The 23,902-nt window shown below is 55.7% G+C and overlaps 2 protein-coding genes across 7 annotated transcripts in view; one reads left to right on the forward strand and one right to left on the reverse strand.

The window, feature by feature from the left end:
- The window catches only part of TRPC4AP (transient receptor potential cation channel subfamily C member 4 associated protein), an 85,968-nt gene extending 71,316 nt beyond the window's left edge, over nucleotides 1-14,652 (forward strand). The window contains exons 9-19 of one of the 2 annotated variants that reach the window (XM_017674960.3): nucleotides 822-964; nucleotides 4,709-4,840; nucleotides 6,543-6,601; nucleotides 7,495-7,596; nucleotides 8,686-8,769; nucleotides 9,853-9,943; nucleotides 11,046-11,186; nucleotides 11,785-11,893; nucleotides 12,448-12,560; nucleotides 13,332-13,538; nucleotides 13,729-14,652. In XM_017674960.3, coding sequence (XP_017530449.2) covers nucleotides 822-964; nucleotides 4,709-4,840; nucleotides 6,543-6,601; nucleotides 7,495-7,596; nucleotides 8,686-8,769; nucleotides 9,853-9,943; nucleotides 11,046-11,186; nucleotides 11,785-11,893; nucleotides 12,448-12,560; nucleotides 13,332-13,538; nucleotides 13,729-13,866 — 1,319 coding nt within the window. In that variant the 3' untranslated portion in view covers nucleotides 13,867-14,652. Of the gene's footprint in view, nucleotides 1-797; nucleotides 965-4,708; nucleotides 4,841-6,542; nucleotides 6,602-7,494; nucleotides 7,597-8,685; nucleotides 8,770-9,852; nucleotides 9,944-11,045; nucleotides 11,187-11,784; nucleotides 11,894-12,447; nucleotides 12,561-13,331; nucleotides 13,539-13,728 lie in introns of both variants that reach the window. The other variant, XM_017674959.3, reaches the window with a different exon arrangement.
- Nucleotides 14,653-14,736: 84 nt separating this feature from the next.
- MYH7B (myosin heavy chain 7B) overlaps nucleotides 14,737-23,902 on the reverse strand; it is a 38,605-nt gene continuing 29,439 nt past the window's right edge. For 4 of the 5 annotated variants that reach the window (XM_037012952.2, XM_073236689.1, XM_017674958.3 and 1 more), the window contains 20 exons: nucleotides 23,734-23,870; nucleotides 22,768-23,023; nucleotides 21,623-21,865; nucleotides 20,700-20,876; nucleotides 20,449-20,594; nucleotides 20,011-20,101; nucleotides 19,546-19,935; nucleotides 18,781-18,907; nucleotides 18,574-18,692; nucleotides 18,282-18,478; nucleotides 17,804-18,153; nucleotides 17,521-17,645; nucleotides 17,291-17,406; nucleotides 16,408-16,804; nucleotides 16,210-16,335; nucleotides 15,947-16,117; nucleotides 15,750-15,854; nucleotides 15,572-15,667; nucleotides 14,993-15,130; nucleotides 14,737-14,909 (listed from right to left, as the gene is read on the reverse strand). In XM_037012952.2, the coding sequence (XP_036868847.2) occupies nucleotides 14,898-14,909; nucleotides 14,993-15,130; nucleotides 15,572-15,667; nucleotides 15,750-15,854; nucleotides 15,947-16,117; nucleotides 16,210-16,335; nucleotides 16,408-16,804; nucleotides 17,291-17,406; nucleotides 17,521-17,645; nucleotides 17,804-18,153; nucleotides 18,282-18,478; nucleotides 18,574-18,692; nucleotides 18,781-18,907; nucleotides 19,546-19,935; nucleotides 20,011-20,101; nucleotides 20,449-20,594; nucleotides 20,700-20,876; nucleotides 21,623-21,865; nucleotides 22,768-23,023; nucleotides 23,734-23,870 (3,519 nt within the window). In that variant the 3' untranslated portion in view covers nucleotides 14,737-14,897. Of the gene's footprint in view, nucleotides 14,910-14,992; nucleotides 15,131-15,571; nucleotides 15,668-15,749; nucleotides 15,866-15,946; nucleotides 16,118-16,209; nucleotides 16,336-16,407; nucleotides 16,805-17,290; nucleotides 17,407-17,520; nucleotides 17,646-17,803; nucleotides 18,154-18,281; nucleotides 18,479-18,573; nucleotides 18,693-18,780; nucleotides 18,908-19,545; nucleotides 19,936-20,010; nucleotides 20,102-20,448; nucleotides 20,595-20,699; nucleotides 20,877-21,622; nucleotides 21,866-22,767; nucleotides 23,024-23,733; nucleotides 23,871-23,902 lie in introns of those variants that run through there. The other variant, XR_012131377.1, reaches the window with a different exon arrangement.

Genomic DNA, 23,902 nt, shown 5'->3' on the forward strand with positions numbered 1-23,902 from the left:
AGATGGTTTGCCTAAAGTCCAGAACGTAATGTCTGGCACATACTAAGTGTTCCATAAACACTGTTTAGCTGCTGCTGTTGTTACTAGTGAACTGGGGGAAGTGAAAATATGCTAGTAGATAACAGGTCCACCCATATCACCAACAGCATTTGGGATGCCCAGTCTGCTTTAGAAAGTTGAACCTTACAAAACAGTAGGTGGTTCTTTGCAAAATGGGAGTCTTCAGAAAGGGTCTCTCTCAGACTTTCAGCAGTGCCTCCTCGTGGAAGCCAGGCAGAAGGACCAGGACTCAGAGAGCCCACTAGATACCTGGGCACTTGGAGGGGAGGGAGGGGCCGACGGGAGGAAGGGAGATGTGGGGAAGGGCTGAACCACGCTACTGCACTGGCTGTGTTAGAGTATGTTTATTATGTTATGAGATAGAATGGAACTGCAGAGTGTAGTTTTTTTTTTTTCACTGAGAAATGATTAACATGCAACAGTGTATTCATTTCATCAGTACAACATTATGATTCAATATTTGTATATACTGCAAAGTGATCACCATAGTGATTAAAATCCATCACCATATGTAGTTCTTTTTCTTTCTATGTGCAGAGTTGATTCTTCTAAGTTTCTAAGCCTGCCTGGCCCCTGGGGGCCTGGAGGGAGTTTTGTAGCTTTCAAAGTCTCTGTCAAGGTTCAAGGCCCAATCGAATGGCTCTGTTACGTCAAGTCTATTCAGAGCAGTTTTGAGGGTCAGAAACGTGTCTCCCCTCAAGCAACGACTTAACCCTTTTCCCCGGTGGCTGTCTCAGCCTCCATTGTGTTCCCTCCTCCAGGCGCTTCTGAGGAGAATGGCCTGCCTCACACTTCAGCTAGGACCCAGCTGCCTCAGTCAATGAAGATCATGCATGAGATCATGTATAAACTGGAAGTACTTTATGTCCTCTGCGTGCTACTGATGGGGCGCCAGCGAAACCAGGTGGGCCCGCCGTCACTCTCGGAACAGGGGGAGCCAGGAGCAGATGCTCCCTGGGTGCTGTGGTGGGCACAGAGCTCGGTGAGGTCACCTCTCAGAATGGCCCTTCCTAACCCAGTAAAGTATAGGTGTGGTTTTCCTTATCCCTGTTTTACACACCAGGAAAGCCAGTCTGATTTCAGAGCTCATAGTCTTCCTGCCGTACCTGCTACAGACACTATTTCCCGGCAGAGCAGTGGTCCCCAGGACAGGAGTAGGTAGCTCGGCCACGTTGCCTGGCCTTGGTAATGTGAAGGATAAAGGGTCAGTGTGTGGCAGGATGACTGCCCTGGAGGTGATGCCAATCTGATGGGGGCTCAGGGTGCTGGGCCAGCGCCCAGAGCTGCCGGGCAATAAAAACAAGGCGACTACCAGGGCCCCAGATGTGCAGGGCTCCCGGAGCCTTGAAGCGGCTCCCGGAGGGAGGAGCAAGAGCCGGTACCCTGCAGGGGAAAAAGAGGGCTCTGGCAGTATGCAGCCCTGCTCTCCAGGTGGAGGAGGAGGAGACGGACGGTGCTAGTGACGTCATTCTCTGAGGGAGGAAACTAGGCATGGGGAAGATGAGGTGGGGCCTGGGAGCTCGGCAGTCCCCCAGCACCTTTCTGAGTCAGACACTGGACTATGACACTCGCGTTATGTGAGATCGGTGTGGTCATTCCCATTTCACAGCTGAGAGCAGTTTTAGATTGGGTGGCCAGAGAAGAGACTCACTGAAAAAATGACATTTGGCGTGGCAGTGTCCTGAAGAAAGCAAGGAGCCAGGCATGGTGATCCCGAGGCAGCCTGCCAGGTAGAGGCAGCAGGCCCCGGGTGGGAATGTGCCAAGTGGGTTGGTGGAACAGTGAGGAATCGGGGCTGGATAGACTGAAATAGGCAGCAAGGAGACGAGGCCTGAGGGCCTGCAGGTGCCACACTGCATGGGGCTTTCCTGGGCCATTTTCAGGACTTTGGTGTTTACTCTGAGTGAAATGGTAAGTCATCCCTCTGGCTGCTGTGTGAGAGATGATAGTAGCTAGGACCAGCAATTTGGAGGGAGGATAGTGAGAAGTGCATGCTGGATAGATTTTAGAGGAAGAACAGGTAGGATTTGCAGATAGTTTGGGTGTTGATATGAGAAAGAGGAGTCAGGGTATTCTTAGCTATCCTTAACTCCTTCCAGAAGTATTGAATCCTTTCACATTTTTTGAGGCACTTCCACAGTTATTCATGTTTGAGTTTTCGGGTATTTGGTAAGTTACACACACCAGGTGGTGACCACCCTCTCCCTTTACTTGATGCTTGAGAAAACCGAGGTACCTAACGCCGCGTTCTCAGTCTGCAGGCTCCAGTAGAGCCAGGATTTAAACTGCTGCCCGACTCTTCTTTCTCTCCCTCCACCCCCAACAGTTCCCTGCTCTCTGAGCCTTCCTGTTACTAAGTCTCCAAGAATTATTGTGATCTCTGAACAGTGTGAATACAGCTGCTGCTTTCTTGGAGGGAACCACCGACTGTCCTCTAAGCTAAGAACCAGGCTTGTGCTGGCATATTCTCATTTGCACAGTCAGCATTTATGGCATTCCTCTGGTGTGCCAGACCCTGGGGACAGGGATGCACAGACCCACCTGGACTGGGAGAGCAAGGGGAAGGCTTTCCCTGGCCAGGCGTCACAGAAGGCTCCTCCTTGGAGCAGTCTTACTATTGTGCATTTAGGCCATGTTCTTTGACCAGTCTTGGCTAAATTAGTATCACTAGACTGGAAACACTCCCCAGATGTCATTACATTCCATCCTTCTGGTGCTAATGAAAATAATACAGAAGTCACTTTTCCCCCACACTTCCTGTAAGTCAGGCCCTACGCTTCCCCTCACATCACCTCATTGAGTCCTTTCAACAGCTTCATTGTCCCTCATTTTCCATCAAGGGACTTGGGCTCTATGAACATTGCCCAAAGTCACAGCTTTGTCAAGGTCTGGCCTCCTGAGGTGAATGCACACCTGCAGCCGTCCAGAAAGGGACATGCTTTCAGATAAGAACGCCTGAGTTAGGGTGACATTTTCATTATTGCCCTGCTCAGGTCGGTCCTGCTGAACTTCCTTTTCTCTTGTAAAGTGGGAGTTAGCGCTGCTGCTGCGCTCAGGACTGTGCACACATGTTTGGCCTTTATCCTTACAGAGGTCCTGGGAAAGGTAGTTTTGTTTTGTTATGTAAAATATTAATGTTTAATAGATAAATAATTCACATAGTTCTTTCTATATTAAAAGGTATACATAGGTATGAATGAAGCCTTTTTCTTCTCTGATCCTGAGCATTCTGGTTCTTCCTCAAAGCATCTAGTTTTACAGTTATTAAAGTATCCTAGAGATATTTTATGCTGTAAAAGCAAATAAATATACTCCTCTCTTGTTTTTTCTGTTTTTAACACAGTAATGTGTCATGTACACACTTGCTTTCTTAATATTGTATCTTGGTGAATATACACTCTACTACATGTAAAAGACCTTGATTCTTTTTTTTACTGCTGCCTTATAGCCCATTGAATGGATATACTGTAGTTTATGCAGCTCATCCCCGTTGCCGGTAGTATACATGACATCTTTTTTTTTTTCTTTTGGCATTACAAATGCTGCTGTGAGGAACTTTGTTCGTATGTCATTTAGTATTTATATGGAGCTGAGAATGAGATCTTAAAGTAGAATTGCTGGTCAAAGGGAATATGTATGTGCCATTTATAGAGAGATGGCCAAACTGTCGCCCTCCTGCAGGTAGTACCAGTATGGCCGTGCCCTCCTGCCAGCAGCATATAGGTGTACCTGTGGCCCAGCTCACCAACACACTATTATGGAACTTTATCTTCTTTTGCCAACCTAAAAAAGTGAAAAATTGGCTGTAATTTGAATTTATCTTAATATTATAAGTGAGGCCAAGTGCTTTCCACATTGAAGAACCTTTTACATTTTCCTATTTATATCCTTTGCCCATTTTTTCTGTAAGGTTGGTCTTTTTGTTTAAGAGCTTTGTAGGGTTCCTTAGAGAGCAAATTAGCCTTTCACCTATGACATGAGATTGCCATTGTGTTCTGTATTTATCGTATCTGACTGTGGCTTTGCTTATTTTGAGTTTTGCCAGTGAGTTTTAAAAGGTTTCTTTATATGGTTGAATTCAACAATCTTCTCTTTTGGTTTCTTGGTTTCATGTAATACTTTAGAAAGTCTTTTGCATTCTTCGACCAATCGAGTTTTAAATCTTTACATAGATTTTTCTAGGGTCTTTAGACTTTCAATTTTTTATATTTTTATCTTGCCTCCAGTTGAACTTTCTCCTGTGAAGCATGAGGGATATTTTTATTTCAATATGAGGTGAAAACAAACTAGAAGGTTCAGGAATTTGAGGAATTTGTTTAAGGTCACAAGTTCATGTGTGGTGGGGCTGAGGGTTAAACCTAGGGCAATCTGAATCCAAAGCTGACGTTCTCTAAGAGGACCTGCTGTACAGTATGACCCCTGGGACTGCCGTGAGGATTGATGAAAGAGTTCAGAAGCACATTTGTGCACAGTGGGAGTGGTGGCGAGGGTAGAGTAAGTGTGAATGTTCTCTTTAAACCCCAGCAGCACCTGCAAACTGGTGCTTCTTCACCCTGAAATTACTATACTGGATTGTGCTTAGCGCAAGGCTCTGATAGAGCTTCACAGCACGTTTGTCTTAATGCTTTTGCCTTCCTACCCTGTCCAGGTTCACAGAATGATTGCAGAGTTCAAGCTGATCCCTGGGCTCAATAATTTGTTTGACAAGCTGATTTGGAGGAAGCATTCAGCATCTGCCCTTGTCCTCCATGGTCACAACCAGAACTGTGACTGCAGCCCGGTGAGTAGAGACCCCGACAAGTAAAGGTGTGCTTTACTTGCCAGGAGCGGTTGTTCCGAGATCTGCTTGTTGACCCTTTGAAACCTCATTCTTCGAGAGTACAACAGAAACGGGAAGTCAGAGCCTATATAATCCCATATTTGGAAGCTACCTTGGGGAAGGATCTGACCCCACTCATCTACCTAGACAGAAATCCCTTTTGAGGCCCTTCAGTCAGCTGCTTCTTGCACACCTCCAGCCAGGGCTGCTCTCCAGTATCTAGCAGCAGTTTTTTCCTCATTCTATACTCTACCTCATTGTAATTTACCTCCACTGACAGTAGTTTTGTCTGCTAGGACCACGTAACGCCAATGGTCTGCATCCAGAAAGAGCTTTAGGATGCTTTCCTTTTTTTCTCTTGAGGGCTGAAGGGCTCACCTCTACCTGGCTTCTCTCAGCGGTGCCCCAGAGAACACTGGAGTGGGAGTTCAGAGGCCTGTGGCCACTTGGCTCACTGGGAGAGCTTGAATGAGTCACTGAACCTCCAACAGTTTTCTTGCAAAGCAGAGGTCACACTCCCTTGCCTGCTGGCCTCGTGGGCCACCAGCATGAGGGGAACAGTGCCCTGGGAACTTGAAGCGCCCCACAGCCATCAGTGCCTGGTGCCATGGCTCCTTCCTGGTCTCTGCACTGTGTTCTGGGGACCTCCCTCAGTGTCAGACTCTTCCGGTTACCATTTTTCTCTTTGGCCTGGTCAGATTTGCCCTTCAGCACATCCATTTGAATTTTTCATTTCAAGTAATGAGTACATTCTGCAGTTCTAGACACTGTGTGGCTCTTGGTCAAAACCTACTTGTGTTTATTCTTTATGTTAATATTTTCTTCTGTTGCATTTTATCTCTATTTGTAACATTTTTGTATGGTCTCTTTGGATTTTGCTTGGAGGTACTAATACTTGTGTGTGAATCTTAAGACTCAGCCCAGGGTGAACCATTGCCCTGCTTTCTGTAATGTAATGTAGTCTTGGCCCTGGAAATATTTCTGCAGAGCACTTTGCTTTTGTCTGGCAGGTACTTCAGAGGGTACAGTGTCCCCAGGAAAGTTTCATGTTGAGTGTCTTGGCCCTACCCCTCTAGTGCTGTGAGCCCAGGGTGCTCCTTCTCCTGGGGGCCACCCTCCACCACCATCCGCACCCTGGCAGACAGCCTGCTTTGCCAGCTCCCTTGGCTGGTAGGTGGGGTTTTTCTAACCTTTCTTTCACCAAATATATGTGCTCCCCAGGCTTGACACGGGCCCAAGCTTCTGTCTGGTCCCTGCCGGGTATTAAGACCTAAGGCCTGGCATGAATGAGTCTCATTGCCACTTCACTGGGCCTGGAGCGGCGGACCAGCAGCTCCTGTGCCTGCTGCTCTGAACTCCGTCCTTTCTTCCTTTCTGATTCCTGTGGATTTCCCTTTCTTATGAAAATAGGCTCACATTTAAAAGAATTTCAGTTATTTTTTATCCAGTATGTTGGGTTCTTTGTAGCCAGAAGGTTTAATCTGCTCTTGGTCAGACGTGGAAGCCAACAAAGGGTTTTCTGACTAAAGGAAAGTATTCATTGCACATGAGGACGGCCTCTGGGGGGCAGAGCGACGCACGCAGGCTCTCAGCAGAGTGTTTTGTTTTGTTTTTTAAACATTGATGCTGTGGTTTTAACATCAAGGATGCACGTGTATTTTAGGACATCACCTTGAAGATACAGTTTTTGAGGCTTCTCCAGAGTTTCAGCGACCACCACGAGTAAGTACGAACTGTCCCTGGAAGGGGGGTTCTCGCACCTCCTTCCTTGCCCTCCATCCCACCGCCAACCTCAGCTCCGGAGGACCTGGGAGCTGAGAGCTGCTGTCACCCCAGTCACCCCCTGGGGCTGCACTTCCGTGGACTGTTTGCGTGGCCCTTCTTTCTTGGGCCAAGCACTGGGCAGAGCTTTCCCTTCACCCTCACGGCCTCCCTCGGGAGTGAGTGCAGACTTTGTTGGCCCCTTACCACCCTCAGAGTCAACACCTTTCTCAGCCGTCTGTCCATCTGAGCCAGGAGTGGACAGCTTGGCTCTTCACGGCAGCCAGCAGGAACCTCCGAGGGCACAGTGGGTGAATGTTTGCTTATTGAACAGAAGTCATATTCTTCACCTGCAGAAGGAGATGTGTTCTCCCATTTTTCTTGAAACACATTCTTCACTCTAACTCTTTACTTTTCAACCTTCAATGGAGACTGTCCAGGAGAATGATTCCGCTGTAAGGAAAACAGTACAGGAGTGGGGTGAATGGCAGCTGACCCTTGACCTTGGCATTGGGGAGACTGTTATAGTGGAGACCTTGGCAAGTTGGAACCCACAGGCGGCTGTTGCTCTTGCGAGCTGTTGGTGTACAGGAAACTGGGCCCACTGTTACATAGCTTCTGTGCTTTTCCCCCAAGGAAAGCCAAAAATTAAGATTTAGGGAAAGGTCCAGTGGGTAGAAGGGGCTGAGGGGCCAGGGGGACTCCCCAGCCTGAGAGCCCACGTGCCCTCCCAGAGGGGTGGGTGTCTGGGGGGCTCCCAGATTCTCTCCACAGGAAGGGGGAGGGGGACCAGCCCAGTGCTGAGCTAGCAGTCCCAGTTCCTGTCCTTTGCCCCCTCCAAACCTTTGTTTCAGGAACAAGTACCTGCTGCTCAACAACCAGGAACTCAACGAACTCAGTGCCATCTCTCTCAAAGCCAACATCCCCGAGGTAGAAGCTGTCCTTAACACTGACAGGTGAGCATAGGCGGGGTGCACTTTTGGCCAGCAGCCAACCCCGGCTGCCTGCGTGCCTGCCTGTGTGCACACATGTCTGTTCTTACTCATGTGTAGCTACAGTGTCCTGAGGGCTCCTGTGTGCCAGACACTGTCCTCACGTCACCTGTATTATCTCAGTGGAGCCCACACCGGCCCTGGCAGGGAAGTGCCATCATCTCTGTGGTGCAGATGGGGTCAGGGGCACAGATAGGTCCTTTGTGCTCTGCCCCTTCCCCACCCACTCACTTTTACCAACTCAGGGCTTTCTTGCCCCCTGCTGAGGCCTGTTAGCTGGTCTGTGCTTACTGCACCCTCTGGAGCAGGGCACGGAGGTCATAGGCTCACTGGGGTCAGGGTAGGGAGGAGTATATGCAGCCACAGGAGCCATAATTACCCAGCCTTTTTTTTTAAGGCAGAACTCTTGGTTCAAATGAAATCATGCACAGTCCTGCCCCGATGCCTGCAGCAGATGCAAGCAGAGCTGCTCTATTTGAAGAGGGAATTTAAGAGCCCAGAAACCCTGCCTGCCTTGGCCCTCTCTGCCCTGTGATGTAGTTTAAGTCATTTCCTCATCTACTATCTTTGCTTCCTAGACCAGAGGCGTAGGTACTTGTCTAAGAGCAGCTGGAGCTGAACCTGGGTGCCAGGGTATTCCGTGCCTCAACCTGTTGGCACAAACTTTGCCCCTTCTGGAAGACTGTGGTGTGGCATTGCAAGCCCACTTTTGTGTAAACAGCCCTCCTGCCAGCACTTCTGAGCCCTGTCTGACTTTGGGTGTGTCTGTGGCCTCTGAGTGCTTGCCAGAGGGCCTGGGAAGGGAAAGCTGGCCTGAGATGTGCGTGCTTGGCTATTCAGTTCTAAGACTGTAGGTGTCCTTGGGGTGCTCTGACCCCGGCAGCCAGGAGGACGTCCTGCAGCCTTGGAACGTCCCCATGTTTGTCACCCACTTGAGGCAGCAGAGAGACCCAGCCCCAGAGCCCCAAGACAGTGTAGTCTTCAGCCAAGTGGAACCTGGTCCCTGTCAGCCTCTCAGAGCTGCCACCGTTGTCCCTGTCTCTCTTACTTCAGGAGTTTGGTGTGTGACGGGAAGAGGGGCCTGTTAACTCGTCTGCTGCAGGTCATGAAGAAGGAGCCGGCCGAGTCGTCGTTCAGGTAGCTTTGGGGACAGGCACGCGCCTCTCCTGAGGGGCCCAGGAGCCAGTGTTTCTCAAGTGGGTAGCAATGCCTTCTTTAGTCACCACTTCCGTACTGGACATGTGATTACTGTGGGGAAGAGGGGGTTTGAGACTGCGGTCTTCCCTCGTGTTGACTCCGTGAGTGTATTAGCTTCTGCCCGCCAGCAGTGTATTTCAAGAAAGACCAAACATTCACCAAGCACTTCTTCTGTGCCTCTGCACTGGTTCTAGATGGGTAGAAGGCAGATCGGTCCAGCCCCCGCCCACACGGAGTTCTCTGGGCTGTGGGAAAACATGAAGAGATCCCTCTTTCAGTTCAGTGTGGAAAGGATCAGAGCCAGGCCCTGCCCCAGGAGCTGTGGGAGCAGAGAAGGCCCCTTCCCCAGCGGGGGGTGGGGGCTGCGCGTGGACGGGGAGGGCTTCTCGTGTCCGTCAGACTCTCTAAGATGAGTCCTGAAGGCTGTGAACGGGAGTGGCAGGTGAGGGAGGCATTCTGTCAGGGCTGGAGTGTGGGAGGCCAGTAGGCTTTGTGCCCATATGCGCCCCATCAACCCAGCCTGCCTCATCCAGACGCCCCGTCACAGGTCCCAGCTCTGCGCTCGCACTGCTCCGTCAGCACCAGCCTCCTTCTCTAGCACAGCCCATCGGAGGGAGCTCTGTGCCCATCCACATGTGTCCGTCAGGTTTCTGCCCATACTCCTGCCATACTCCTGGCCCACCTCTTCTATGTCCTGTTTTTTTGACGGGGCAAAGCTGAGAGTGTGTTTTCATATGTGACACGGGGGCCATCCTTTGATCCTAGATGCCACCTTCTCCAAGACAGCTCCTTTCAGACAGAACCAGAGGCTCATTCCCCTCTAAACTGTCAGCTCCATGAGGGTGGGGATTCTTCCTGGGTCCCCAGTGCCCAGTATGAGGCCTAATGCCTGGTAGATACTCAGTACCTCATGTCGTTGAATGAAAGGGCAGCAGACATCTCCCAGCCCCTTGGTGAATGGAACATGGGCCAGAAGAGGGCAGCCTTAGCCACCTGGGCCAGGGGTCAACATTTGGGTCGTAGGTTTTGGCAAGCCCGGGCTGTGGAGAGTTTCCTCCGAGGGACCACCTCCTATGCAGACCAGATGTTCCTGCTGAAGCGAGGCCTTCTGGAGGTAATGGCCTGAGGAGCCAGGGTGTGGGTGTCCCATCCTCCCCTGAATCCTATGCATTGCTTTTCTGCCCCAAGACCTAGGCAGCCTCTCAGGAGCTGACGGAATCTCTCTAATTTATAATGGCAGTGCAGATGGCCGTAGCATTTCTCCTGAATCTCCAACTGTGGCTTCCCCATGGGTGTTTAACAGGGGATTGAAGGATCTGGGGGTGGCTGTGGAGGAAATTCAGAGTCTGTAGAGTTACCCAGCAAGGCCTTTTGACCCTGAGGATATTTTGCTGTATAAGTTAGTTTCCCTTTATTGAAAAGTGGCTTTCAGACAAAGCAAAGTTTACAAAGTAGGGGAGGAGGGAGACAAATGGCCGGAGTTATAATGAGTTTTGTAAAGGGTACAAACAAACTGACCCATGAATTGTAAAATCCATAAGGGAAAGAACTGATCCAAGTAATTACAAGAAAATGAAAATGGAAAACAATTTAACTGTCACAGAAAACTTTATCAAGGAATTAAGTTGGCTTTATGCTCTTGATAAAAATTCATTGGTTTTAGTGTAAACTTTTTATTATAAACAAAGACAGACCATGGGGTCAAAATGTGTCTGGTGCCTTTTTACCCTGTGCTTCATTTACCCTGGTGCCTTTTTATCCTGTGCTTCATTTACCCTGGTGCCTTTTTACCCAATGGCCTCGGTGCAGTGACCATGTTTCGTCTGGAGACAGCTCCCCTTGCCTGCTAGCTGGAGAGCCCCGGCCAGCCTGGTCAGAGCAGGTCAGAGGCTTTAGCTCTGAGCCCTGGGCAAGCAAAAGAGGTCGTGACTACATGCCCAGGTCTGCCCCCACCTCCTAGTGAGGTGTGTCAGGCCCGATTCTGCCCGTGGAGCCACCAGCATCCACAGATGAGAATCTAGACTGGGGCGTGGGTTCCATCAGCCTGATGCTTGCTTGAAGCAAATGCCATGTGGTCTGAGCTACATGCCAGGCCCTGGTGGGAGGCAGGCAGTGGGTGCTTAGATGAGCACAGCCCTGGGGCAGCAGCCATGTCTGCCTGTGGCCCCAGGGCTCAGCCACCTTCCTATCTTCACCCTGTCCTCTCCCACCCCCAGCACATCCTGTACTGCATTGTGGACAGTGAGTGCAAGTCAAGGGATGTGCTCCAGAGTTACTTTGATCTCCTGGGGGAGCTGATGAAGTTCAATGTTGATGCATTCAAGAGATTCAATAAATACATTAACACTGATGCAAAGGTAAGACTAACCCAGGGCTCCACGGGGTTTGCTGCATTGTTCAGAAGTTATCTTGGAGCCCTGGTCTTTGCCAGACTTCAGGTGCTGGTTTTAAATTGGAGAATACTAGGGAGTCAGTGGGACGTCTTCACCAAGCATTGATTAGCCCGGGCTCCGTGCCGGGCATTGTGCTAGTCCTTGGGGAACATCGGGTGAGGCGCAGCTGCTTGTGGGCGGGCATGAGGGTCGGAGCAGATGGGCAGTGAACATGGCTCTGATGCAGTGTGTGGGTGCCACAAAGGGCAGGACTGAGCCTCGCGTGTTGGGCTCCCAGGGTGTGTGTGACAGAAACCAGCTCAGACTAGTTGAAATAAAAATGAGAGGAGACTGGCACCCTTCTGTGCACAAACCCTGAATGTTGTGCCAGATGATCAGAAGACCTCATGGCTCCTGCTGGGGCTGCTGCTTCACAGGCAGTGAGGGCGGGTCCCCTAGTCTGTCTGCGCCTTGGTCTTCCTGCCAGGACAGCTGGCCCAGGGTAGAGCAGTGCCCCTCGCAGTGATGGTCCACACTCAGCCAGGAGCCCGCCATCTCCTGTCTGAGGTGGGCTCTGCTCCAGTTCCAGGTGTTCCTGAAGCAGGTCAACAGCTCGCTGGTGGACTCCAACATGCTGGTGCGCTGCGTCACCCTGTCCCTGGACCGATTTGAGAACCAGGTTGACGTGAAAGGTGAGGGGCAGCCCTGGTGCCAAGGTGGATCAGTCCAGTGTGGCCATCCTGGTGTCAGACACCCAGCCTCTAGCAAGGGACAAAAATGGCAGGAAGTAGCTGCCCCAAATGCCCACATTGGTGGCTTTCCAGTTGATTTTCTATACTGCTCTTGCTTTGCTCCATCAAATGTGCTTCCTTTAATGAGCACATACGTTTTAATGAAGGTTAAAAACCCATTGTTGCCAGAAAAATGCAAAATACAGACACACACACACACACACACATGCTTCCTCTCCCGGCCTGGAATTGCCTGGGATGAGAGGGCCTCAGGTTGTGAAGCCACTGAAAGAAAGGGGGTGGTGAGCTCCTGGTGGGGGCGCTCCAGAGAAGGCAGGCTCAGCCTGGCTGGCAGACAGCTGGAGGCTCGTTCCTCTTGCAGCCAGCCTTTTCTGTAGTTGTTTGGACAGTGGTGGCTCCCAGCTACTTTCGGCCCTCAGAGGGCCCTTGACTAGAGGCCTGGGGGACAAGCCCCTGGCCCGAGCCTGCTCCTCACACCTCTTCTGTGTCCCCAGTTGCCGAGGTCCTGTCGGAGTGCCGCCTGCTTGCCTACATATCCCAGGTGCCCACACAGATGTCCTTCCTTTTCCGCCTCATCAACATCATCCACGTGCAGACGCTAACCCAGGTGAGAGGCCCCACGGACGTGCAGGAGATCGCAAGTTAAGACCCGTCTCTTGGTTCCTAGGAAACCGTCACAGCTATTCTGAACAAGGGATCATTTTACAGATGGGACATAGGAAGGAGCAAGTCCCTGAGGTCACAGATGGGCTGGGGCAGTCTGGCTGGCACTGAGTTCTGAGTCCCAGTCCAGTGCTGTCTTCGGCCCACCTAGTATGTAGGGTCTGGTATTGACCTGATGTGGCCTCCACCTCCCTCACTAACTCTAGCTGTCCCTTCTCCAAGCTTTGCACCCCTTTTCTAAAAATGGGGGTATTCCATACCTCCACAAGGTGGTTCTTTTGTTCTTTTATCCAACATTTTTTAAGGCAAGGCCCTGGGCTAGGGGTGCACAGTGACTTCCCTCCTGATGCTCCCCGTCCAGTGCTGGAGGAGTTAGCACGGGAGGTAACGTGTGTGACACATGCACCCAGCACTGCCCCGGGATCAGAGCTCCTGGGAAGAAGTTGCACCTGAGCTAATTTCTGGGCCAATGACGATGTTCCTACCAGGGTGGGGATGGCTGGTGTGTGGGAGAGGGCTCAGGAAGGTGCTCGGGGCAGGATGGTGGGGGTGCTGGCCTTGTCCCCTTCCCCAGTGCTCTCAGGTTTGTGCAGGGGCAGCATAGCACGGTCCTGTAGGCTCTGGGCCTGGGCCCTCCTCTTCCCTGCCCAGTGGCACCCAAGGTCCACAGGGGCTGTTGGAGTTCTTGGCACACACCTCAACTGGGGCCTTGCAGGAGAATGTCAGCTGCCTCAACACCAGCCTTGTGATCCTGATGCTGGCCCGACGGAAAGAGCGGCTGCCCCTGTACCTGCGGCTGCTGCAGCGGATGGAGCACAGCAAGAAGTACCCTGGCTTCCTGCTCAACAACTTCCACAACCTGCTGCGCTTCTGGCAACAACATTACTTGCACAAGGACAAGGACAGCACCTGCCTGGAGAACGTGAGGGCCCTGCCCAGAGGGGCGGGTTAGGGAGTGGGGCTCGCAGACCCAAGAGCCTGTCGGAGGGCATCCTGGGCATGTCCCCACCTGGGCCATACGGTGGGCAGCTCTCTGCCCCCTTACACGGGGTGCCAGGTTCGACCTGGGTCTTCCAGGCATCACCCCCACCAGCCCTCCCCTCTTTTCCCAGAGCTCCTGCATCAGCTTCTCATACTGGAAAGAAACCGTGTCCATCCTGTTGAACCCAGACCGCCAGTCACCCTCTGCCCTTGTCAGCTACATTGAGGAGCCCTACATGGACATAGACAGGGACTTCACCGAGGAGTGACCGTGGGCCAGGCCTCAGAAGGCTGCTGGGCCAGGGCCAGTGCGGGTGAGCATGGGTATGCGTGCCGCACGCCCTGCCCTGCGCCCGCCCCTCCCCTGCCTCCCTGCTGCTGCCTGCCCGCCCCTGGTACAGGGTCTTCAGGTACAGGCTTGGTGGGAGAGAGCATCTAGCAGCCCCTGGCCCTGGGTCTGAGGGCCCTGGTCACTGGGGATCCTCCATTTCCTCAGGGTCCTTATGGTGAGGATGTGGCACTGTGCCACCCTCCAGAAGCCTAGGGCCCTGGCCCACCCAGAACTAGAGGGACTTTTAAAAATAGCTCTGTGTGAGCTCCTGCCCAGTCTCTTGGCTGTCAGGCCTGGGGTGGGGAGGGAGATAAGGGCACCCTCACCCGATCTGTGAGCCAAGCTTGCCCTAGCCTTTGGCCCCGGCAAAGGCTTCTGAGCCTGTGGGCAGGGGTGGGGTCCGCCAGAGGACGCTGCCTTCCCCCGTGCCTGCCCATCTGCCCTGCCCTTCCTCCGTCCCTCATTTTCCTTTAGCTCCTCTGGTTCTGTTTGCTCATTGGCCGCTGTGTTCATCCCAGGGGGGGGTCCCCCCAAAAAAGGGGACCTTTTTCTTCCATCCCTTGAGGACAGGGTGACTGCCTTGCCCCGGGGCAGTGTCTCCTGCCTGAGCCCACATGCACAGGAGCATGGCTGGGAGCGCACCCTTGGCCCCTCCTTGTGTTGCCAATTTATTAACAACAAATAAACCAATTAAATGGAGACTATTAAAGAACTTTATTTTAAATGACTGATGTGGACTTGAGTTTTGTCCATGGGACCATGTGCTCCCCTCCCCTTCTGAGCCCCAAAAAATGAGAAGAAAACTGGCTGGAGCTGCAGATGAGGTGTTTGTTTATTCGGGATACCGCAGGGCTTGGGGCTGCCGAGAGGCTCAGCGGATGGAGAGATGACAGGATCAGGGCAGCCTCAGCCGGAGGCCGGTGAGGGGCAAACAGCCAGCATCCTCTTCAGAGCCCAGGGGCTCAGGCGTCACTCCTTGTGCTAAGGGGAGAGGGGTGGCTGAGTCAGCTGCACCACCTGCCCCTCTACGCAGCAGGCAGGCCATGCCCCACACAGCCCCTCACCTTGGGGCCCAGGGCGTCTCTGGTCCGTGCCCGCAGCTTGTTGGCCTGGGTTTCTGCCATGTCTGCCCGCTCCTCGGCGTCATCCAGCTCATGCTGGGCCTTGCGGTACTTGGCCAGGTTAGTGTTGGCTTGCTGCTCCTGGGGGGCACAGGCAGGCTTGGTCCCCACGCCACCCCAGGAGGGGGCTGGTCTGCAGTTCTGCTGACCACTGCCCGTGGTCCTCCCTCCCCACCAATACCCACGGCAGAAGGGGGGTGGAGACGCTCCTTCTGGAGGCGCCTGTGTGTCGGACCATGCCCGGAGGGGGAAGCACCTGGGGGTCCCTCCAGAGCAGAGCTAGGTCTCATCTCTTGCTGAAGCTGTTTAGAAACTTGTTTCTCTTCCTGCTCACTGTCCTTCAGGGGCAGCCTACCCACACACCAAGTCAGCACTGGGGAAACCATGGCCCAGTTGATGGCGTGGGCTGGCTACTGCCAGCATCTCAGCTGGCTGCGGACCCCGTGGCCAGCTACTAAAAGTTGGGTCACCACAGGCATCCTGACCCCAAGGCTCCAGGTGCCCAGGTGCCAGTGCACTCACCGCCTCCTCAAATTGGCGTTTGTAGCTCTTGACCTTGCTCTGCAGCTTGTCCACCAGATCCTGCATGCGAGCCAGGTTCTTCCTGTCCTCCTCAGCCTGGGCAGGCAAAGGGGACTCAGGTCTTGCCCTTAGCAGGCCAGCTCTGGGGCTGTCCCTTGAGGTGGACCTAGGCACCCACCTGATACGCAAGTTCCTTGACGCGGCGCTCATGTTTCCGCACCCCCTTGAGGGCCTCGGTGTGCTTCTTCTGCTCTGCGTCGAGCTCTGCCTCCAGCTCCCTCACCTGCAAGCAGCCTGGGGATGGGCCTCATACCCCAAGGCAGCCCTCAGGCTGGCCCTCCCTGCAGGGGAAAGGACTGGGAGGGTCACACGCACCTTGGCTTCCAGCTTCTGCACCTGCTTCTTCCCCCCACGGAGGGCTGCCTGCTCTGCCTCCTCAAGCCGTGCCTGTAGCTCCCGCACCGTCTGCTCCAGTGTCTTCTTCATCCGCTCCAGGTGTGCACTCGTGTCCTGCTCCTTTTTCAGCTCCTCAGCCATCATGGCCGCCTGGGGGTGGTAGAGGGGAGGTGGTGTGATCAGAAAGTGAAAGTCCCTTGAAGCTCTGCTCCGGGCTCCCCCATGGCCCAGCCCAGCCTCACATCAGTGATGGCCTTTTTGGCCTTCTCCTCGGCTTCCCGCCTCTCCTGAGCAGCCTCCTCCACCTCCCCACTCAGCTGCGCCAAATCCACCTCTAGCTTCTTTTTCTGGTTCAGGAGGCCTGTGTTCTGGGAGGAAGCAGAGCCTCAGAGTCGGCCAGCAGGTGCCGCCCCACACGTCCCTGCATGCCCCGGCCCCACCTGCGAATGCAGGAGGTTGAGGCGCTCCGTGGCCTCCAACAGCTCCTGTTCCGCCAGGCGTCGGCTGCGCTCGCCCTGCTCCAAGGCAGCCCGCAGCTCTTCCAGCTCGGCAGCCAGCAGTGCAGCCCGTCGCTCAAGGGCCTGCGCCTGCTCTCGGAGCTCAGCCCCCAGCCGTTGCTCCTCGTCCCGCCCCGCCTGCTCCTCCTTCAGTTGGGCCTGCAGCAGCCTGGTGGCAGCCTGTGCCTCCATAGCCTGGCGGGCGGCGTGGCCCAGCTGCAGCTCCAGCTCATTGAGGTCGCCCTCCATCTTCTTCTTGAGCCTCAGGGCCTCGTTGCGGGCCCGTGTCTCTGCGTCCAGGGAGGACTGCAGGGACTCCACTGCCCGCTGGTGGTTGCGCCTGTGGAGGAAGGGATGAAAGGAGGGGTTGTGGCCTGCAGGACTGGGCTGGGCACGGGCACCATCTGCTCTTAACACGTAAGGGATGTGGGGTATGTGAACCCATTCTGGGAGTACGTGACTCCTCCCACCCTGATTTCGAGCCCCTTGTGACGACTGCCTGTTGCCCATCAGAGCGAGTTTGCAGACAGGTGAGGCTCCAGGGCAGACATGGGCTGAACTCTCGCTCTACTCCAACTATGTAATTTTGGGCAACTCCTTCAGACTCTCTGCGGTTCATCCCTAGAAGGGACAATCGTCCCAAGCTGAGCATCTGTGTGGGAGGTGCCCATCAGGTGTCTGTAGCAGTGCACACGTACGGTGGGGCTCAGCAAACATGGCCTGCCTGCCTTTCTCTCCAGATGCTGGGATAAGAGGGGCTGTTAGCCCAGGGAAGAGGGATGGGCCCTTGGGTGCTAGTGGGTCGGGATGGCCCCGGCCCGTATACCTCAGATTCGTGCACTCCTCATCTTTCTCCGCCAGCTTCCGGTCCACTTCAGCCTTGACCTGGGAGAGCTCCAGCTGGATCCGAAGAGTCTTGGTCTCCTCCAGCTCCAGGGCTCCCTAGGGGCACAGCAGGCAGTATGGACGTGGGGGCCGTGAGCATGTGTTCAGGAAGAAGGGAGGCCAGGGGAGGAGCAGGTCAGGGTCCAGCCACCCCTGCAGCCAGCTCCTGACCTCAGCCTCCTCCAGTGCAGCCTGGGTCTCGCTCTTCTCCCCTTCCAGGGCCTTCTTGGCCTTCTCCAGCTCCTGAATGCTCTTGCCACTGAGGCTGACCTGGTCTGTGAGATCACTGATCTCCTCTGCAGAATGGACCAGGCACTGAGGGGCTGCCCCCATGGCTTGTGCTCCAGCCCAGGTCACTTCATTCACCCCTAATCCCAGGGGCAGTCCCACCGGGACACCCTGTGTGCACTCCCGGCCACCCCAGAGCAGCCTGTGATCCTGAGGCGGGTCGTACCCTGTAGGTTCTTGTTCTCCCGTTTGAGTGTCTCCAGGACCTCAAGAGCCTCCTCGTGGCTGTGCCGCAGCCGGAAGAGCTCAGTGCCCAGGCTGCGGGCCTCCCTCTGGGCCGCCTCCAGCTCCCGCTGCATCTCCTCCTCCTGCCGTCGCCGCTCCTCCAGGGCCCGCTCCAAGTGCCGCTGCTTCTTGTCCAGCGCAGCAGCTGCTGAGGTCGCCCGCTCCAGCTCCAGGGTCACGTCTTCCGACTCGGTCTGCAGCCGCAGCTTGGCCTTCTCCAGTGACGAGCACTTGGCGTGAGCAGCCTCTACACCCTCCTCTGCCTCCTGCAGCCGCAGTGCCAGCTTCTTTCTAGGCCACAGGAGCAGACAGGGTACGGACATCGTAGCAGAAGGAGGCTGGCAGAAGAATGGCCCCCGCGCCTCTCCTCGCCCCCTCGCAGCTCAGAGGCACTAGCATCACCCCAGCAAGGCACCCACTTGGCTTCCTCCAGCTCCTCAGTCCTCTGGATGGCATCTGCCTCGTACTTGCTCCTCCACTGGGCCACCTCGGCATTGGCCTTGGACAGCAGCCGCTGCAGCTCAGCCTGGGCCTCGGCCTCTTCCTCGTGCTGTTCCCGCAGGAGGTCACAGTCGTGCCGCAAAGCTTGCACAGCATGGGCCAGCGCACTCTTGGCCTGCAGAGACCCCAGTGAACTTGGCATCAGACCAGGCCAGTGGCCCTGGCGCCCACCCACCCCACCCACTGCAGGGCAGCCAGTGGCCAGCCCACCTTGCTCTCCTCCTCCAGCTGCCTCCGCAGCTCCTCCAGACTCTGGGTGGCTGAGGCCTTCCCACGGCTCAGCTGGCTAATCAGAGACTCCTTCTCCTCGAGCAGGCGGCTCAGCTCCCCTGCAGGCCAAGGAGTAAGCCAGCAGGTCAGTCAGGCAAGGGACGGAACCAAGGCCCTGTTGTGGCCTAGCTGAGCCCCTGGCCTCACCACTCTCAGTCTGCAGCCGCCCACGCTGGGTGCTCGCGTCTGCCAGCTGCCGCTGCAGCTCTTCCACCTTGATCTTGGCCTCACTCAGCTGATCCTCATAGGCCCGGCACAGCTTCTCTGAACTGGCCTGGGATCCAGGGTCAAGGGTCAGAACAAGTTGGTGACTCCCAGGGCAGGGTCTAAGGCTGCCAGTCAGACACTGGAAGCAGGGGTCAGAAACTAGAAGGCTAGATGTGGACCCAGGAATCAAAGGGAGTGCACAGCCCTGGGTTCAGGGCCAGAGATTCTACCGCTGGTCTAAGGTCAAAGGTCTAAGGCTCAAAAGATGGGCATCAGAAGTGAGAGGACTGGACTAGTCCTAAGGCCAGTGGGCCAGGGTGGGGTTAGGACACGAGTGTGAAGTCAGCTGAGAACAGTGGTCTGAGGTCGGTCATCAGGTGTAGGTGGTACAGAGGTCAGGGTTGGGTGCTGGGATTCAGAACAGGAACAGAGACAGGAAAGGTATTAGGTCAGAGTTCAGGGGTCAAGGACTGAGAAGTTAGAATTGGATGCTGGATCAAAAATGACCTGGAGTCAGGGCACAGAGTTTAGGAATCAGGGCTTGAGATCTGGACTGGTGTGGAGTTGGTGCTGAGTAGCAGGTGAAGGAGCCAGGGGTCAGAATCGGGCCCAGGGTCAGCTGTTAGAGTCAGGGTGGGCTTAGGGTCGGGATGGGTGTATGATCAGAGTCTGGGGGCAGGGTCAGAGCCGGGCGGGGTCAGTCACCTTGCCCCGGGCCAGCGTCTCCACGCTGGCGCCCAGATCGTCCACCTCCATGCGGAGCTCACTCTTTTCCTTCTCCAGCTTCTGCCGCACCCGCTGCAGGCTGTCCACCTGCTCCCCCAGCTCAGCCGCGCCCTCCGCCTGCTTGCGTCGCAGGGCGGCCACGGTGGCCTCGTGCCGCAGCGCCGCCTCCTCCAGCTCCCGCCGCAGGCGCCCCAGCTCGGCCTCGCGCTTACGGCAGCCCTCGCGCTGCCCCGCGGTGGCGCCGCCCGCCTCCTCCAGCCGCTCGCTCAGCTCCTCCAGCTCCCGGGCGGCCTCCGCCCGCTGCTTCTCCACACGGGCGCGGGCAGCCCGCTCCGCCTCCAGCTCCTCTTCCAGCTCCTCAGCCCGAGCCTGGGGAGGCGCAGACGCAGCCGTCACCTCTGTGGCCCCTGACTCCAGTCCCCGCGCACCCCCTTCCCCACACACCTGCAACTCCTTGATCTTCTTCTGCAGCTGCGCCCCGAGGAGCTGCTCGTCCTCCACTCGCAGGTTCAGCTGACTCAACTCCGAGTCCTTCCTGGAGATCGCAGGGGGTGCGGGGACACGAACCAGTCCGGGCCCTGATTTCCACCAGCCCGCCTGGGGCCCCCGGCTCCCCACACCCCCGCCGCACCCCCGGTGCCCGAGGCACCAGGCTCTGAGTGACCTTGCTGTCATGTGTCCTCTCAAGCCCCAGTCCAGAGCCTGGCCAGGGCCCCTTGGTCCAGGGAGGGCAGGACACGACCCCCTGTACCCTAGTGACCCCATCCTCAACCCTCCACATTCAGCCTCTGCAGAACTGTGGAACTGACGAGAGTCCAGAGGGAGTCCCAGGAGGCCACTGGCCGACCAAGGGATCGTGTCTGCTGCCCACTGCGTGCTCACTTCTTGAGTTTCTCCTCCAGCTGCTGCTTGTCCTGGGCAGCATCTGTCACCGACTCCTGCGTCAGCTTCAGGTCACCCTCCAGTTTGCGCTTTGCCCGCTCTGTGTCCATGCGCAGCTTCTTCTCCTGCTCCAGGGAGCACTCCAGCTGTGAAGCGGGGTGTGGCAGGCACACTCAGCCACCAGGCTCGGCCAGCCACCACCCAGCTGTCCTGGCCCCGCCACCCAGCACTGTGCTGTGGCCCCAACTCACGTCCTCCACTTGCTGCTCCAGCCGGAGCTTGGCCTTGGCCAGTGCACCCACACGGTCCTCCTCAGCCTGCAGGTCCCCCAGGGCCTGCTGGTGGGCCTCCTGCAGTGCCTTCTTTTCTTTGGTCAGCCGGGCCACTGACTCATCCAGCACCGCCATCTCCTCCGTCAGGTTCTTCACCTGGGGTCACCACGGGATGTCCCTCCTGCTCTCGGGTCTGAGCAGCCACAGGGCCAGGACACAGCGACCGCCCCCTTCCAGCCAGGGGACGTCAGGCAAGTCCCTTGACTCTGAGCCTCAATTTCTTTATCCCAAAGGCTAATACCATCCTCCTCGAGTTGTACTGAGGGATTACTGAGCCTCTGCTCACAAATACAGTGCCTGGCCTGGAGCTACAGATCAATAGGTGCCAGCTATTTTTGGTATAACAGGTGTTCCAGATAGTTGTTCCCCAGTCCTGGCTTTCCCTGTGAGCACCTGCAAGCACCTGAACAAGCTGCTTACACCTGAGCCTCACTTTCCTCTCCTGTGTAATGGAGTCAATCCTCCCAGTCCTGTGAACCATGTGGGGCTGTCATGGGGTTCAATGATAGATGGTATGTGGGGTCACCTGGGGGGTGCAGAGCTGGGGAAATGGGGTTCCTGCCCTCAAGAGACTTGCAGTCTGGGATGGACAACAATCCCTAGCATTTGCTGAGCACCGACCATGTGCTAGACCCTGTAGTGAGTGCTAGCAAAGGCTAATTACATAATGAATACTAACCCAGCCTGAGGCAAGTGCTGCTACTGCCCCATAACAACTGAGGAGCCTGAGGCCCACGAGAGGAAGTGACCTGCCCACAGCCACACCGCAGAGGTATGGCAGAGCCGGGAGTGGGGCCTGCAGCTGGTCTCAAAGCCAGCGCCTGAGATGAACTGGGCCATACCTTGTTCTCGGTGGCTTGCTTCTCCTTCTCAGCCTTGGCCAACGTCAACTCCAGGTCATCGATGTCCTTCTTGAGCTCCGTGCACTCATCTTCCAGCTTGCGCCGGCGGGCAGCCAGGTCTGCATTCACTTCCTCCTCATCCTCTAGCCGCTCACTCAGCTCCTTCACCTTTGCCTCAAGCTGCACCTTGGACTTGATCAGCAAATGGCAGCGCTCCTCGGCATCTGCCAAGTTGTCCTGCTCCTGGAGGAGGACAAGGCGAATGGGGCAGAGCCAGAGCCAGGGAACCAGCCGAGGGACACCAGGCTGGGCCCTGGAGAAGAAAGCTCGTTTGTCCATGCTGAGGTTTGAAACCCATGCTTAGCTGGGCTCTGGGGACCAAGAATGCCTATGCCCTGCTCTTGGCCCTGAAGGGGTCAGGTGTGATGGGATGAGGGCTTGGGCAGAGGGATGGGCAGGGGCATATTAGGCCGGGGGCAACCCAGATTGAGGCCCAAACAAGGGCTCCAGGAGGAAGGCACTGGGCCGAGGCCTCCAGGCGCAGGCGTGGCAGGCGTGTGTGCCCCCTGCTCACCACAGGGGCTCTGCTCTTCTCGCTCTCCTCACCACTTCCTTACCACCTGGCTGCCTAACAGTCTCCTGCACTAGCGGATGGGCTTTGTGACCAGGGGCCTGTCTCTGTCTTCCCACCTGGGTACCTCCAACTACAGCGGGGTCTGGCACACAGGTGATGAGATTCGGGCCTTCTAGTCCCCGCCCTCTGGTTATTACTGTTACTTGCCACTGGGCTCCCATGGCCCCTAACCACAGGAGGGAGCATGGGTCTGGCTTAGGGATGGAAGAGGGAGAGGGCTGGGAGATAGGGCCTCACTGCAGCTTTAGCAGGGAGCCACAGTGGCAGGCAGGGGGAACACTAGGATGTGGACAGACTGAGTCTGAGGATGGGGAGCTTGGCAACATGGGAGGCTGAGGGCTGAGCCTGGACGTGTGCCCACAGGCTGCATCTCATGGCGCCTCTGGACTGGGAAGATCCAGGGAATGGCTTCCCAGGTAGGGGTCTGGTTGTGGTAGGTCCTCAGAGTAGCCTGGGGTGCAGGGGGCACCAAGTCGCCAAGGGAAACCCCAGCTGCCCCTCCCCTACTCACTGCCTGCAGCTGCAGGGCCAGGTCATTCTTCTCCTGGGTGACACTGACATGAGTCTCCTCCAGCTCCTGGCGCTTGGCCTCAGCAGCGGCCAGCGCCCCTCGCAGGCCCCGTAGCTCTGCCCGCAGGGCCGCCAGCTCCTCCTCAGCCTGCGCTGAGCGCAGCAATGGCTTCATCTTGAAAAAGAGCTTCATCCATGACCAATTCTTGACGGCATTGAAGGCACGGATATTCCACTGGATGGTGAATAGGGCATCCCTAGGGAGGGCAAGTCCCAGGTGGTCAGCAGGCTCGGCGCTGCCCCTTCCTAGGAGGAGCCCTGGTTCCTTGAGCACCTCCACTGGGCCAGGCATGGCCTGCTCTGCAGTCAGTGTGTGATCTCATTTAATCTTGCCAGCAGTCCCTTCGAGTTGGTCCTAATGCCTCTGCTTCCTAGGGAAGGTTGAGGGGGAGAGGCCCACGAGTCTGCCTCCAGGACGGGGGCTCACAGTCCTCAATGTCAGGTGACCCCAGCAGGTGTCCTAAAGTTACCAGGAAGGTATCCTGGTGCACTGTGGGCTCTGGTCAGACGTCCTGGGCTCACATCCCAGCGTTCCTCACTCCCACTAACTGGCTGTGACTGGGTCTCTCTGACTCCAACACCCCTTCTGCTGAATGGAGATAATCATAGCACCTACCTTTTTGGGACTGTTGTGTTCTTTAACCAAGGTAATGCAAATAAAGTCTTGTTCTTGAGGGCTGGCACTTTAACGTCTTGGATAACACTCATTGTTATTACCACTGGACCACACTCTGGTGGCCCAGTTTGTGAGGTGAGGAAATGGACGCTGGGAGTTGAAAGCCACAGAACAGAGCCGTGCCCTTTGGAGGCTCCCCACCAGCCCCAGGGGGTAATCTGGCCCGCAGGGCAACCTGAAGGAGTTTGGAGAGCCAGGCATTTCTGTGGGCCTGCCCCTTCTCACACCCACCTGCCTCCAAGCATGCGCTGATACTCGAGGCGCATGAGGCGGCCACGGCTCCGGGCCTGCAGCAGTGTCAGAACCTTGGCCAGACGCTGGTCACGAAGCTCCTCCAAGATGCCTAGAAGCCCAGCCTTGAAGAACACCTTTGGAGGGTGCAGGACAATGGAGCCAGGTG

Source organism: Manis javanica, chromosome 5, assembly GCF_040802235.1.
Source record: "Manis javanica isolate MJ-LG chromosome 5, MJ_LKY, whole genome shotgun sequence".
In the NCBI taxonomy this organism is placed as follows: domain Eukaryota; kingdom Metazoa; phylum Chordata; class Mammalia; order Pholidota; family Manidae; genus Manis; species Manis javanica.